At 37.8% G+C, this 15,419-nt stretch overlaps 1 protein-coding gene across 1 annotated transcript in view; it reads right to left on the bottom strand.

The window, feature by feature from the left end:
* The window catches only part of LOC114654558 (B-cell scaffold protein with ankyrin repeats-like), a 315,631-nt gene that overhangs the window by 289,049 nt on the left and 11,163 nt on the right, over positions 1-15,419 (bottom strand). Inside the window, exons 2-3 of the mRNA XM_028805170.2 lie at positions 10,108-10,500; positions 1,323-1,462 (exon numbers count right to left, since the gene is read on the bottom strand). Coding sequence (XP_028661003.1) covers positions 1,323-1,462; positions 10,108-10,500 — 533 coding nt within the window. The remainder of the gene's footprint in view (positions 1-1,322; positions 1,463-10,107; positions 10,501-15,419) is intronic.

The raw sequence follows: 15,419 nt of genomic DNA on the forward strand, positions 1-15,419 counted from the left end.
TAACACTTCCCTCTCACACAAACATTACTAAATGCTAGCAACCTGGGCAAAATTGCCACCCATAAATCAATGTAAAAGGATTTCTTGCATGTTGGTAGTTTCCCTATGAACTTTTCTTGTTCAGAAATTAAGCATAAAATTATATGGGTAATAATGTAATAACTAAACATTGTGTTAAAAGTGGATAACATGGTGACACAATCTAGTCAACTGGACTAAAAATAATAATTAAATTGTTTTTTAATAGCTGGTAGACTTTTCTTTTTAGATGCTCAGGTTAAGTAACTTACAGTCTAGGCAAATACACACTCTAAATCCAAATTTATCATTCAGTTACAATTAGTAATCTTTTAAGGCCAAACAACCATTACCTGAATGAAGAATCAGTTTTTCTAATCAACTAATTGCCTTTCAGAACAGCAATTTGCTTATTAAAAAAGCACTAGGTTTATTTAGTTATGATATGCCACCATGTGGAAAAGTAAACTGAGAGACCCTGACCACACAAAGAAATAGTAATTAAATGTACATAATGAACAATAGAGACAAGCAAAAAAGTCATATTAATATTCTAACTTCTAATCAAAAGAAATAAAAATCAGGAATACCAAAAAAAGGTATTAAAAAGGTATCCACACAATAATAAGTCTAAAATAATAAATTCAAAAAAGGAATACAAATATAAACATAAAATAAATAAAGCCATTATTAAAAAGATAATTGGTACTGATAATGTTACTGTTGCTGTAATGATTTAATTATAGGTAATTATAATTTATAATTGCATTGATAAACATTACTTAACACAGAAATTAATACTATTACTAAATGGATGCTGGCATTTATTATGCATGATAAAAATACATAGTGAAATATACTGAATTTGTGTGTAAAAGTTTATAATTTGAAAATCTAGACTCCATTTCATTTTCTTTAAAAGTTCCATTTCTTGCCTATATTAATCTACTAAACTATTTACCTTTGAACCCATCTCTCAGTATCTTATGCATTTCATTACTTTTACAAAAGTAATTACACTTTTTGAGCTTCTAAATGAGCTTGTGTAAATGTTTTTAAAATTTAAAATGTATTTTTATATTGTACATATTTTTGCCTTTCTCTTAAATAAGAACTAGGTAATATCTAATTTTGTTTTACATGTTTATTAAAATCTCAATGCTGATTTATCAAAGGCATTATTTATTTATGCATTCATTTAAAACGTAGTTTTAAAAGTTCACGTGAATTCATTTCCTTGACTGCAATATTTTCAAAATCCTGACATGCAGTTGTTTTTGTAAATATTAGAAATGTATTCTTACCTCACACTGAATTTTTCTCGGAACTACCATCACAGATGATTTAAGATCAGAACCTTCAGTAGGCTGTGTTTGTCCTTTAACACATTCCATTGCACCTCTTTTTTGGTCCGAAGATTTGACAGGTGTAGTAGTGTTAGCACCTTAATGGAGAACAAGAAACAAAACAGCCATTGAAAAAGCTAAGCAAAGCATTGCATACACTACTAGACTTCAATTTGTTGAGTACAATTCTAAGTTAGGATAAAATAAACAAATGACAGGTGCTGCTAGAGTCTCTCTCTCTCTTTCTCCCTCTTTCTCGCTCATTCGAGACTCTATTCTTTCTTCCCACCAGTGGACCTTTACTTCAGAATTTTATTCCAACCCAAGGCTGAATTAAGCATCTAGTCTTATTTTGTCATGATTAAAGCAGGCAAAAGGAAAGAAAAATTAAGCATGACCTTGAATTGAAAATTTGTAATGACGTGAAGCCTCTAGTTGTATCAATTGCCAACCTAGTCTTAAAGCTAAGCTAAATAGGAAGAGAAGCTTCCAATATTGTCCACAAGGGTGTATTTTGTCTCTTAAGCTATACATATATTGATATACTACATCAATCTAATGAATTGAAGAATTCACCAAAAACAAAGGTACAAATGATGAAATATAAATGGAGTGGATTATTTATAATAAGGACAGGACCAAAACTAAAACATCACTAGAATCAATACAAAGAAAGATACCTAAACCAGATTTTCAAGCAATAAAAGAAACATCATGAAGACAGAGTGAGAGAATTCATTTTAACTAGATCCAAAAGGGTGACAGCTTGATTGTATATCAACTTGACTGCACAGGGTCAACAAGGTGAAATGCATATGAATTATTGTTCATGTACAGCAACATTATGTCACAGCAATATGACAACCACAACAAAATACATGTTCAATAAAGCAACAGCTAAAAAAAGTAAGAGAGATAAAAGCAAAAGAGAAGGCCTAGTCCCAGATTCACTTTAACAGTCAAGAACAGCCTTCTTTGTTTGCAGGAAGAAACGGCTAAAAGTCCATCTAGTATTCCAGACTCCTAGAGCCCTTCATACAGTAGTTCTTAAAAGCCACGGACACCGAAGAATCAATCTGCTTTCTCCCTTAGGAATCAGAGTACCACTTGTTTTGGCTACTGTCTGGACATACTAAAATATCTCCCAGACTTTACAGATGTTTAAAGATACTAGGCAAATGTGATGTACTTTACTATTTAACATATTGTTTCAACCACTGTCCATACCCCTTTGCTGTCTCACACAGATTACTCCTGTTACCCCTCATAAAATATATTTGTATTTGGAGGTTTCCTCGACATTTAATATCTTTAGAGCTTATCAGGCTACAAAATTAATTAGTTCAAATTTGCCCTTCTCCCACTGAACTCCCTTTGCAGTTGCCATGTTTTTCCTTCTTTCATCGCTGTGGTGAAATTAATTATTATTTGAGAATTGATTTCTCACCCTAATTTCAAGATGTTGTAACCTCTAACAAACTGTATATTTTGCAGTGTGAGAAAATCCCTTATCCCTAATCCCTTTTGGTCTTCTCTCCCTTTATCTTTCACCTCAAGACTAGCTATTATTAAAATGAACAAAGTACCATGTTTCAGTGCTATTGTTCCCTCTCTCCTCCTATTAAATACTGGTGTAATATTAGCTCCTTGCTTCTGTTTTTTATGGAATAAAAAGGCTGTCTGTTAAGCAATCAGCTTTGATTCAAAACAGAGGAAAGGGAAAGGTGTCATTACCAGATTTGGAACATTATCACTGGGCTTTTGTTTTACATCTGATTTGGAACTGGCAGTCTTTCCTGATCAATGCCCCATCTTGGCATATCACTGAATTTTGTATTGCTCCACCAATACTTTTCTTGGTTCTTCTTTTCACAGCCGCAGAATTAATATTTTCAGATTAGATCCATTAATTTCATATGCATGCCATGAAGTGAAGATGTGTCTTGGCTCCTACACATTTACAAACCCCAAGCTTCAGTATTCCTGCTTTTTGCATTGGTGGCAAAACCCATATACTATACTATACTTAGAATACAATACAATACAATTTCTTTTTGTATAGCCCAAAATCACACAAGAAGTGCCGCAATGGGATTTAACAGGCCCTGCCTCTTGACAGCCCCTCAGCCTTGACTCTCTAAGAAGACAAGGACAAACTCCCAAAAAAAGTAGTGGGGAAAAAATGGAAGAGAGACCCCTTTCCAGGAAGGTTGGGCGTGCAGTGGGTGTCAAAAAGAAGGAGGTCAATACAATACAATACACAGAACAGAACACAAGTAATCCACAATATAGTATAAAAATAAAAATATTACAAGTATGGCACAGAATTTAACAGTAGATGATATCACATAATATGATTTGGATTTGTTTAGAGTCCTGGAGACCTCAAACATCAAGCTGCCTCCCCCAATTGGCCATTCCACAGCTGAGTCAGCGCTGGGCCAGCCTATCCGATGAAAGGACCCCTCTACCCCACGATTCCTGCAATACTCCACCATACTTCTTGGTCACATCAAGGCATTATGACTCTCTGTGATTTTTTTTATAACTCGGGGCTCCAGATGTTCTAATCTTAGAGGTCCAAATACACAAATTACCTCTTTCTCCTTTTTCTTCTATTTGTAATTTACATTTAATTATTTGCAGATGCATTTATCCAAAACAGCATACGAAAGAGGCCAACATAATTGAGTAAACATCAGTCTTAGGGACTGTTTTGGAAAAAGTGCTACAGGACAAGGTTATAAAATTGATTGTCACTGCTGAAGAGCTGAGAACAAAATTCAAACTAAGTACCCTTCCTTGATTAGAAAAACCTAGCAGCCAATATCACTTAGACAGAAATTCATAGAACAAAAGAATATTCAAATGCTTCTTAAACACACTGAGGAGTCAGCATGTCAAAAGGAGGTGGCAGCTCATTTCACCAGATAGGAGCTACATATAAAAAAGCCTGGATTGAGATTTGATGCCACGCAGAATGTAACATCACCAGATGCTGTTCATCCACAGACTTGAGAGGGCTCTAAGAAGCATAGGACCTCACAACTGTCTCCATATGCATAGGTGCTGACCAATTGACTACTCTGTATAAATACATCAAGGATTTGAAATGAATGCGTGCTGTTACAGGAATCCAGTGTAGCGACCTGAAGACAGGATTGACATGAGCTTCTTTCAGCTGGTAGAACACCAAATGTGCCTCTGTATTTTAAATACTCTGCAGAGGCCTGCTGACACATGGTGGTACTCCTGCCAGCAGGGAGTTGCAGTAGTCCAGACATGACAAGACCAACGCCTGAACCAGCAGTTGTACTGCATACTCTCTTAGATATGGTCTGATCTTTCAGATGTTATGTAGAGTGCACCTTTTACCCAGTGGTGATAGAGTGGCCTCAATTCCCCAAAATGAACTGGATTAGCAGTAGTGATGTATAAGGACCTTTTGGTGAGCAGTGTCTGAAAAGGGAGGAAGGGACACTTTGTGGGACAGGATTTGTAACATTTTAATGAGAGACACAAACTAGGGCCCAATTATATTGCTATGTTTTGTCAATGATTACTGATAAATGTTAATTTATCAGAAAGGAAACCACACTCCACTCTACACAGAAAGGACAATACACTTTATTTTCCTAATAAAGCACATCTTAATATGGCAAAAGAGTAAATGGTATAATTTGTGTCTAGCTACATTTAATGCCAAATGGACCTCTCCAGCAAGATTCCACATCATAGCACATCAAATCAAAGATTTCTTTTTCCTCCTGGGTCAAATATTCAGGAAGCCAGAAGAACTGATTATGTGGTACTATATTGAACCATTCTTTTCTGAGCATGAGACTTTCAACAAGGAAAAGTAAAATTATTACGATCCAGACCCTTGAAGAACAATGGAGTACTATATGCATTATAATTAATCCGTAACATAAAAAAAGTTATTTAACTATTTTGCTTTCTAGGTTTTATCAGATTTTGGATTTTATGCCAAAATTTTCCTTTTGGATCTTTTATTTTGATAGACTGAAATTACTTTACCTTTCTTAATAGTGACATTTTCTAAACAGAATCAGAACATCAGAAAGTTATCCATATTGATTTTTCATTATGTACTTAGTTGAGTTGAACTTGGAAAAAGTTTGTTTAGCAATTTCTGCTAATACAGACATTGATTTTCAGCAACTGAAACAGTGTTGGGAACAAAAAATGAACATGCAACTATTTAAACATACCCAGAATTGCTAGGGCGTGTGTATACAAAATATAAAACTATCGGTTCTGCCAGCACAACCGACCCAACTATGTTCAAATGGTACTGCAAAATGCGAATTCTAAAATTAGTCCATCTTTTTTCTTAGAAGGAGCAGACACACCAGCAGACATGCAGTTTTACAGTGATTTGTTTCGTTACAATGGCTTTGAGTTGATAGGCAGAAAATTTGGCACCCTGTGAAAAACAGTTATTTCATAATCCATAATACTTTTTTAAAGTGGGCACAGTCTGATAAAAAAAAGCTAGGGTTATAAGCAAATTAACGTGTGTGGCTTGAACATACAGCTACCTTCAATGTCATAGCATCATACAAACCATAACCAGCACATAAATATCGATTATACATTTTATTGTGGAATAAACAACAATAGTTATCACAGACCATACTTTCTATCAAATACCTTGTGATTGAAAACAATCAGTTAGGTCCTAAGCAGAAACAGGCACTTGAAGGGGCAGGGGCTTTAGCCACTGTAGTCATTTCTTTGTGCACATCCTTAATTAGCAGATGAAACAGTTAAATAATAAATGGATTTTCCTGTAAATTTAACTGCATTTTTTATTTTGATGTTTTATTGAATAAAAGAAAAGCAAAACTCACAGTGTGGTAGCACAGTGGATAGCAATGTTACTTCATATCCAGGATTTGAATACTGCACCTGTATGTTTTCTGTGTGAAGTTCAAATGTGTTTCCCATTTTCCTCCTGTTACTCTGGTTTTCCCCCCACATCCCCAAAGCAGATTAGGTTGATTGACAATTCCTAAATGTCCCCAGTATTAATGAGTGGACACTGCCTTGGACTGGTGCCCTGCACAGGGTTTCCTGTCATGCAATGCAGTGCCGTCATTCCATTATAAGGTACAACATGTTTAACAATGGTGGTGATGAAAAGAATATGGTACTGTATGTAAAACATTTTCAGCCATATCTGTTATCTTGTTACTGATAAGCCCTAAATTTGTTTGGCTTTCATTTGGATAGGAGAAAAAAAATTCAGATGTAGACAAAAATCAAGTTCCTCTGAATCAGTTCTCAATAAAGTTTACTAAGAATTGTACCTCCTACATGGTGTATATAGCCATTTTACAGTAGTAGTAGTAGTCCATGTGTTGTTGCCATTTTACTGTTTGGACATCTTGTTACTTGAGGCATTCCTTATTCATATTTTTTTCTATTTTGTTCTTTTTATTTGCTTAAAGAGATTAATCAAGATGATCAATTATGTAATGTGAGCTGTAAAACTGCATTTGCAAAAATAAGTTAACGTAATAATAATAATAAGTTAACTTAAAGTGAAAATATACAGATTAACTTAAAATTTTTACTGTTTACATATGAAAAATTTGCTTACTTATTAACACAATGTAGAATTATGATTTACTTGGTACTAGCCAGCATGATTTCAGAGATTTCCTTGCTTCCATAGGTTTTTATTCTGTAATCCTGTTGTCTTTTCCTTTAGCATATATGAATACTGCATTATAATTTCTACTTGCATTACATCTTTAATTTTATTCTACTCATAATTTACCAGTTAAATTTTAAATTATATTGTTTCTTGTACAAAACACCTTCTAATGGTGTTTGCTGCACTATTTATGATAAAAATTGATTAGTTTAATGAAATTAGTGATCAATACATTAATTAATATGGAAACTTGTAATTTTTAACAAGCCCTACTTTAATAAATGAATGAATGGAATCTATACTAATACTTTGTGTGGTGCAAAGAGAACAAACCTTAAAAGTGCAGGTAAACAGTTCTAAATGTCTCAGACAAAAGTAAATGGTCTCCAATAAAAACAGAAATGCAGCAACAGAACACCAGACTAACACTGTTAAGCATTGACTTGATAAGAATCAATTTTATTTCATTCTAAAAATGAAATAAGATGTCAATTCTCAGTAAAGGTCTGTGTCTATGCACTTTTATAATTCTCCATCTGAATCCTTAATGTTGTAATGGTCCAATAAAAGGTGGCAAAAAACTGATAGTGTAATCTTGCCAAACTAGATCTTAAATGTTGAAGTTCTTCGAGGGTGTTACCTCACTTTTCTTCCATGACTATTTAAATGAATAAACTTAAACTGCATCTTTTTGTTCAAGTGTGTTTCAGGTCATTGCTCTGCTGAAGAATGAAGTTCTGACTGATCAGATACCTCCCATGGTAAATGAATATCTGCATGTACTGTTTTGAATAAAAAAATCTAACCATTCTGACCAGATAATGAACTCCCCTTGCCCAAATGCAGACCTAATACTGTAGGGAACTTATGCTGTGCATCACTGTTGACTGCAGACTTTCAACCATATGAGTGATGTGAGCCAGACCATGTAACCATGAACCTCAAGGCATGTGAGTGTCTAGCTTTGTTTCCACTTCAGAGGATCAAATTTGTGGATGCAACTGTTCCATGAAGACCACTTTTATCAAGACTTCTCTGGAAAGTAGAAGGGTGTGCTTGGCTTCCAGTCGTTTCTGTTACTTCAGAGCTGGTAGCAGTGCCAGACTTCTTTCAATTTCATAGGGATGACAGAATAATGTAACTTGCCTGCAGGACTTCATGGTTAACCTCTGTGCTTCTGGCCATTAGTCTTACTTGTCTTCCTGTACTTCTTCAGAAGAGCTTTAACAACACGTCTTGAATCTCCTGTCTAGTAATTTTCAGTCTGGGGGAGATCTTGTTGAGGCTGAATGACCGACCTGTATCTTGTTGTTATGCTCACCATTGTCATGGAATAAATGGTATACAAACTAATGATCTGTCACATCTGTCACACTCCCACCTTTTATTTTGGTTATCCTTTACTCAGTTCGATTTCTTTTTTTTTTTTCAACTGAGTGTCTCCTTAGAATTCCAAGAGCAAAACTTAAAAGAAGTGGTGAGGCGGCCTTCTGCTGTTATGCACCTAAAATCTGGAATAGCCTGCCAGTAGGAATTCGCCAGGCTAATACAGTGGAGCACTTTAAAAAACTACTGAAAACACATTACTTTAACATGGCCTTCTCATAACTTCACTGTAATTTAATCCTGACACTCTGTATATCCAATTCATTATAATAACTATTCATTCAAAATTTGTACTAACCCCTACTCTCTCTTCTGTTTCCTTTTCCGGTGTCCTATTGGTGGTGGCTTGTGCCACCACCATCTACCCAAAGCACCATGATGTTCCAACAATGATGGATGGATTAAAAGCCAGAAGTCTGTATAACCATCAGCATCAAGTGACTCCGTGAGAACCCTAACTACAAAGAGGACTATTTCATTTATGTTAGGTAGAATGCCCAAAGGGTCTCCTAACTGCGAGGCAGCAGCGCTACCACTGCGCCACCGTGCCGCCCTAGACATTTCATTTAAAGTCAAATTAATGTTTTCAAAAATACATTTTAAAACACTAAAAGACATTAAAAAAGATGTACATCATTAATTGAATCAACACATGATCTTTTCTACAGTAAAATGGTTTGAAGGGACAGCAAGACAAGGGTGTCACAAAGAATACAGAAGTCACACTTAGCAGTGGAGAAGTCTTGTATATGACACTGTAAAAAGCTCAAGCCACTGTGGAGCATTAGGCCTTGTCTGTGAACTGGGTGCCCTTGAAGAATAAGAGGGTAAGGGGCAGAGGCATGAAATGTTCCCATAGGTCACTGGAGAAACATAGCAGATAACAAAGATGCCTCACCCTCTGTGAAAAAACAAAGGCATACCAGGTAGAAATTCATACCTCCTAGTGGTTGATATTGTTCAGTAAATTGTCCTGGACTAGAGGTGTTGTGATTAATTTACCTTGTCAAGGCAATAGACATACTCCAGAAATCTAGAACTATTTGAGTACAATTAAAAGCTCTCAAGTGCCATGAAACCAGGTGTTGCTTCAGTGACTTCTAGCCTAGTGTACTTATTCTAAAAATATAATTATTCTAACCTAGAAAGTAATTCTACACCAAAAACAGATTTGAACTCTGAATTTGGGAGAAAGTTTGGAATAAACATTGTTGGGACAAAGACCAAATGTTATAAAAGAGGTAGAGGGAAAAACAGGGAGGTGAAGAGAGGTGAAGAAGAAGGTGGTACATTTGGTGGACAAGTGAATGAGCTACCCCATCAGGTAGATGGAAGTCAGGACCTGTGCAATCAAGACAAGAACAAATGTACAGTTTTACTTATCTGTTTACTTTGTACTTGGTGTTCTGTTTCCTTTGTATATCCATCATTTGTATGTCTGATCCAACTGGTTTTCACACTCACGTCATTGTTACCACTATTTTAAATTTGGAAGGTTACTTCAAAGACATACCTTCCTTTTACTGTGGTTAACCTTAAAACTACAGATTATGAGTCACAAAGGAAAAAGTTAGAAGCAAGGCTTTGTCAGTAGTCTATTAATAGAGCTGCACAGACAGGGTGGAAGTTGAAATATATTTTGAAAAATATGTTGGAGGAAACAAATGTTTTTACCTATTTTAATGACTCTAGTGACAACAGCTAAGTATTCTTCGGGATCCTGTTCACTTGAAATCTCTAAACATTCATTCCCAATAGGCAGAATATCATACAGGTCTTTAGAGCTGGTGACTCCACACTTCAGGATCACTACTGTGTTTGTAGGCTGCAGAGCTCTGGCCAAAAAGAATCTCTTGATCTGACTGAGAACATCCAACATTCCTTTTGATAGGATGAGAATTTTACATTTGTACAAACTGAGTTTAAGAAAGTCTTCCTTCTTGATGGAACCTTGCCCAATGTCATGACAGCAAATATTTTGGCCATCAATTTTCTCAGCAAGAACAGACTTTAAATATGTTGCCCATTGCTCTGCTTCTGCTTCATAGATGATTACCAGCTGTTCATCTGAAAAAAGATACATAAAAGGTCAAAAAAAGTGCAACCAAATCTGAACAATCAATCATCCTAGTCTTTTAAAATACCTTATCCACTATACATTTATTGGAAGAAAGTACCAATTTTTCTACCAACCTTCTTAACAATGTTTGGGGTCATAGGGCTGGAATATGTCCAGGTAGCATTTTGGTACCAGGAACTATAGGAGTCTATTGTAGGGTACACTGACACATATAGTACATATTAAACAGAGACAATATGCTGGCTTGGAGTTTAGTGATTCTGATGTTGTGAGGTAGCAGCACTAACCACTGGGTTACTTAAAAAAGGAGTAAATCTCTTTAAATATTCTCTGCTTCGCCAGGCATGTCAACTCATACTAGAGAGTGACCCCTTTGTCTGTCCTCACCACTCCCCTGTTATCCTAAATATTTCCTGCAGTAAATTAATATTTTTTGTTACTTTTAAGCAGTAATTTAGCTGTTTCAGTGAAAAATTTAACAAACTTACTTCCACTAGTACTTTAAATTGAACACTTTCTTAGTAGTTGTCACGCACACTCGCACAGGGCTCTAAAATCGTAAGTAATATCACCCTGAGCAGAGAGGGGGAGCTCTCACTAACAGCTTCTCATTTTCCATCCTGCTTTCCGATACGGGGCGCTAGCTCCCTGGTTGGAATAAGTTCTTTTTAATTGTGCCGTTTTAAGTAACCTGAACCTGAATAGATATATTATAACGAGGCAATATCCCTCCCATAGTGATACGGCGGTAAGAAATCACATAAGAGAAAATAATGGTTTACGCGGCATAACAGACAAGGAAGCCATGACAAGCCCATGTATAGAGTCTGTCATTTTCGTCACTACGCTGGAAAGATTTTCAGGAACAGATGACGATATCTCCCATTCGTCCATCGGCTTCAAAGGTGTTCCGCGCAATGTTCCAAGGCTTTATACTCTTTCTCCATGTGCAGGAAAATATTTGCACAGAGCACAATGACATTAAACTTATATTCTGATTACACATCCCCATTACACATGACCCAAACTCATCCTTCTGGGTCAGCAATATAAAAACTTCACAACCACAGAAAGTCAGTATTCACTTGAGGACCATTACTAGTGGAGGATGGCTTGATCACTCATTCTAGTTTCTTTTTGTCTGGCTGTATTTCAAACCCTTTTTGCACCCTTGTGTGCTGTTTATTTTGCACAGGGCTTACCAGCTGGTAACCTAACTCTTTTGACATCTTTATCTATTTATTACACAGCTAAAATTACATTAAATCATCACTAAGTAACAGTGAACTGATTCCAAGTAACAGCAGACCATAAGCTTGCATTGTTTAAGTCCCAGCCCTTTATACACGCCACCCATTGCTACTACTAATTGAATGGTTTAGTGAGGTTGTCAGATCAGATCTGTGCTGCTGTCAACCATGGCTTCTGGTGGAGCACCTAAGAGATGATTAAACTTGATTATAGAGGAAGTAAACTTTGTAACAAGATTTCCATATGTGAAAGACTGAAAGGATCATGACTGATCATTCAGATGCAAAGGCATAGGGGCTGGCATATCAGCTTTTAACCATCTCCTCCCTGGCTGGTGTCTTGCTGGAACCCAACCCCATTTTTCCCATAAGATCAAAGCTTCATTATGTGCATTTTTCATATTTAGGGGTTTTTCAGGAACATACCACCTGTGGATAACAAGAATTGATTTTATTTTAATGAAGCCTGACCAAATGTTAATTTTACTTGGATTTTTTTTAATCTACAGAATGTAAATCCAGAATATTTCTTAAAATATTTATACTTCAGAACCAATGGAAGTGGTGAACTATAGATTAAAAATCCATCCATCCATTATCCAACCCGCTATATCCTAACTACAGGGTCACGGGGGTCTGCTGGAGCCAATCCCAGCCAACACAGGGCACAAGGCTGGTAGCAAACCCTGGGCAGGGCGCCAGCCCCCCACAGGGCGCGCACACACACACCAAGCACAATTTAGAATCGCCAATGCACCTAACCTGCATGTCTTTGGACTGTGGGAGGAAACCAGAGTAACCGGAGGAAACCCACACAGACACATGCAAATTCCATGCAGGGAGGACCCGGGAAGTGAACTCGGGTCTCCTAACTTCAAGGCAGCAGCGCTACCCATTGTGCCACCTTGCCGCCCCAGATTAAAAATCATTTTTAATATTCCATGTTCATCTGTCTGTGCACCTATCTTATACTTTCATGCAGCTCCTTTCCCTCTAAATCTGTTATCCTTTGGTCTGTGAACCTCCTGCCATTAATTTTGTTCACTTATCTGCATCATGTTCAGCATCATGTTCTGTCTCCCAATCCTCAACTCTGTCATTTGCGTATTAATATTTATTTATTTCTGTCTTGTCTGTTGATGCTGTCTCTGCTGTACTCTCCAAAATGTGTTTCCAGTTGATCAACTTCTGTATTCAATTCAGTGACTTGATGATAAGTATATTTCAGGCTCTTTTTCGGCTGTCTCAGTATTTTCCCGGTATTTTTCTTGATTGGAATTATCCTATCTGAAAGTTAAAGGATGCATGCAAGCAGTTTTTTTATGTTGCGTTCCACTGTATAATAATTTGCACAATATTAATTATGCTCCATAACTGTGATCATCAATGCAATGGAAAAGCATACTAACCAAAAACAAGGAGAAATGGAGCTGTCTGAATACTTGAATTTGTAGTATTTGAATTTCCGAGAGTGTAGTGTACAGACACTTCCATAAATGTAATATTCAGTATTTTATATATTATGGAGAATCAGCCCTGGCACAGACAGGCAGACACCGATGGTTCAAGCACACACATGTTTATTTATACTATTTACAAATGAATAAAGTCCCGCACACCACCCAGTGTCTCAAACACCAAACACCTTCAAGTCCGGGCCTCTCAAAAATCCTGTCTTCACCGCATCCACTCCTCTCCTCCGAGCTTCGTCCTGTTCTACCCGACTCTGGCTGATGAGTGGAGGGAGGCAGTCTCTTTTATACCCACGTAAACATAGAATGTCAGCCGGTGGTGAACTTACCCTTTGATCAGTCCTACCCTCTGGCTGCGTGACGCAGAGCCTTCTCCTTGGCTCAGTTGGGTCCTCCCCTGGCTCAGGACGGACATTCGTTGGTCCTGCATCCAACCAATCATCAACGTGAGCACAACACACACCATCCAATCCCTCGCCAGCCTCTAGCAGGGACTTCCGGTTCTCTGCCGTCTCTTCCTTCCGGCTCCTGATGCGGTGGCGAGCCTCCTAGCAGCTCTTCTGCTGCTGTGGCTTTTTGATTTGCAGCAGATCCTCCTCCCCAGGTTGAAGTATTGCTGCCGCGCTGTTGTAGTTCCACAGATCAGCATGCTTCGGTCATTGACACGGATCCAGGCATCCCTGCCTACAACACAAAACCAAGGTCCGGCCAGTCCGGCCCCCCAGGGCTGACTGCCGTTAGGCGTGAGATTTACCTCCCAGATCCCATCCGTCAGAGTAATCTTCCTCAGCGTGGCCTTCCCAGTCGCGATGTAGACTTGGGCATCCTTAGCGACGGCGTGCTCGTGGGAGTCCGCTGCCCTCATGCCTCACCTGCTCTTCTGTCTCCGCATCGGGTGGAGACAATGCTTCTGTGAACCACAGGCAGTCTTCGGGTGAGTCACCTCTGTTCACGGTGTTTGTGCGTGCTGCTGTACAGCGACACGTGTGTGTGGTGTCCTGCTGTTCCGGGCTGACCATAATATTTTTTTTTACTGGGTCCCTGCCTTGCACCAGGCAGAGAATCCTTCTGGAATGCCATTGTGGAGAATCAACCCTGGCACAGACAGGCAGACACCGATGGTTCAAGCACACACATGCTTATTTACACTATTTTCAAATGAATAAAGTCCCGCACACAACCCAGTGTCTCAAACACCAAACACCCTCAAGTCCAGGCATCTCAAAAGTCCTGCCTTCATCGCCTCCACTCCTCTCCTCCGAGCTTTGTCCTCTTCCACCCGACTCCGGCTGATGACTGGAGGGAGGCGGTCTCTTTTATACCCACCCAGATGTGCTCCAAGTGCCCTCTGATGAACTTCCTGTGGCACTTCCTGGTGTGGCGGAAGTGCCGCATGAGCACCTGGAAGCACTCTGGGTATTCCTTCTGCCAGCACCTCCGGCTCCACAATCATCCGGGCACCCCCTGGCGGTGGCCACGGGCCCCTATAGGGTTGAGCTTCCATGCTCAATTCCCATGGCCCCCATACAAGCCAGGATGGCTGCCCTCTCATGGTCCAGGAGAGGCATAGTCCCTCTCCCAGTCCTTCTAGACGTCCCGGCTGGGCACAGCCCCAAGCCTCCTGCCACAATATATATATATATAATCAGTACATTTTTATTTATTTATTTATTTATTTATTTTTGTTTAACTTCAGCAGTTTATTGAAAAAGACAAAATGTTTGGGCAATGTAATTTGTATAGCTACAGGTTTTCTATTGAAAAAATTGTATAAAAATAGGAACATTTCAGTCCATGGATGGATTAATCATTGCTATAGAAAAGTGCTAAGTAATGTGTGCCAGCTTCAGTGATGATTAAAGTTGTATTTGAATTGCCTAAGGGTTATCTAAATATGAAAAATATATTAATATGAAGCTACCATTTGAATTTAAATCTGGAGTATTGAATTAAACTGGGGAATCGGCACAGGATTTGGTAAATATATTTTATAATTTATATTTTATATTTTTATATCTCTCTTTTGCATTCTGTGTTGTTCTTGTATATTCCACCAATGCTATCAAGGCAAATTCCTAGTTCACATTAGTGTAGTTGGCCAATAAAGTGAATTCTGATTCTGAAATATTATAATCAGCCCATATAATAATAATAATAATAATAATAATTTTTTGCATTTATATA

The sequence above is a fragment of the Erpetoichthys calabaricus genome, chromosome 7 (assembly GCF_900747795.2).
Source record: "Erpetoichthys calabaricus chromosome 7, fErpCal1.3, whole genome shotgun sequence".
Lineage (NCBI taxonomy): Eukaryota > Metazoa > Chordata > Cladistia > Polypteriformes > Polypteridae > Erpetoichthys > Erpetoichthys calabaricus.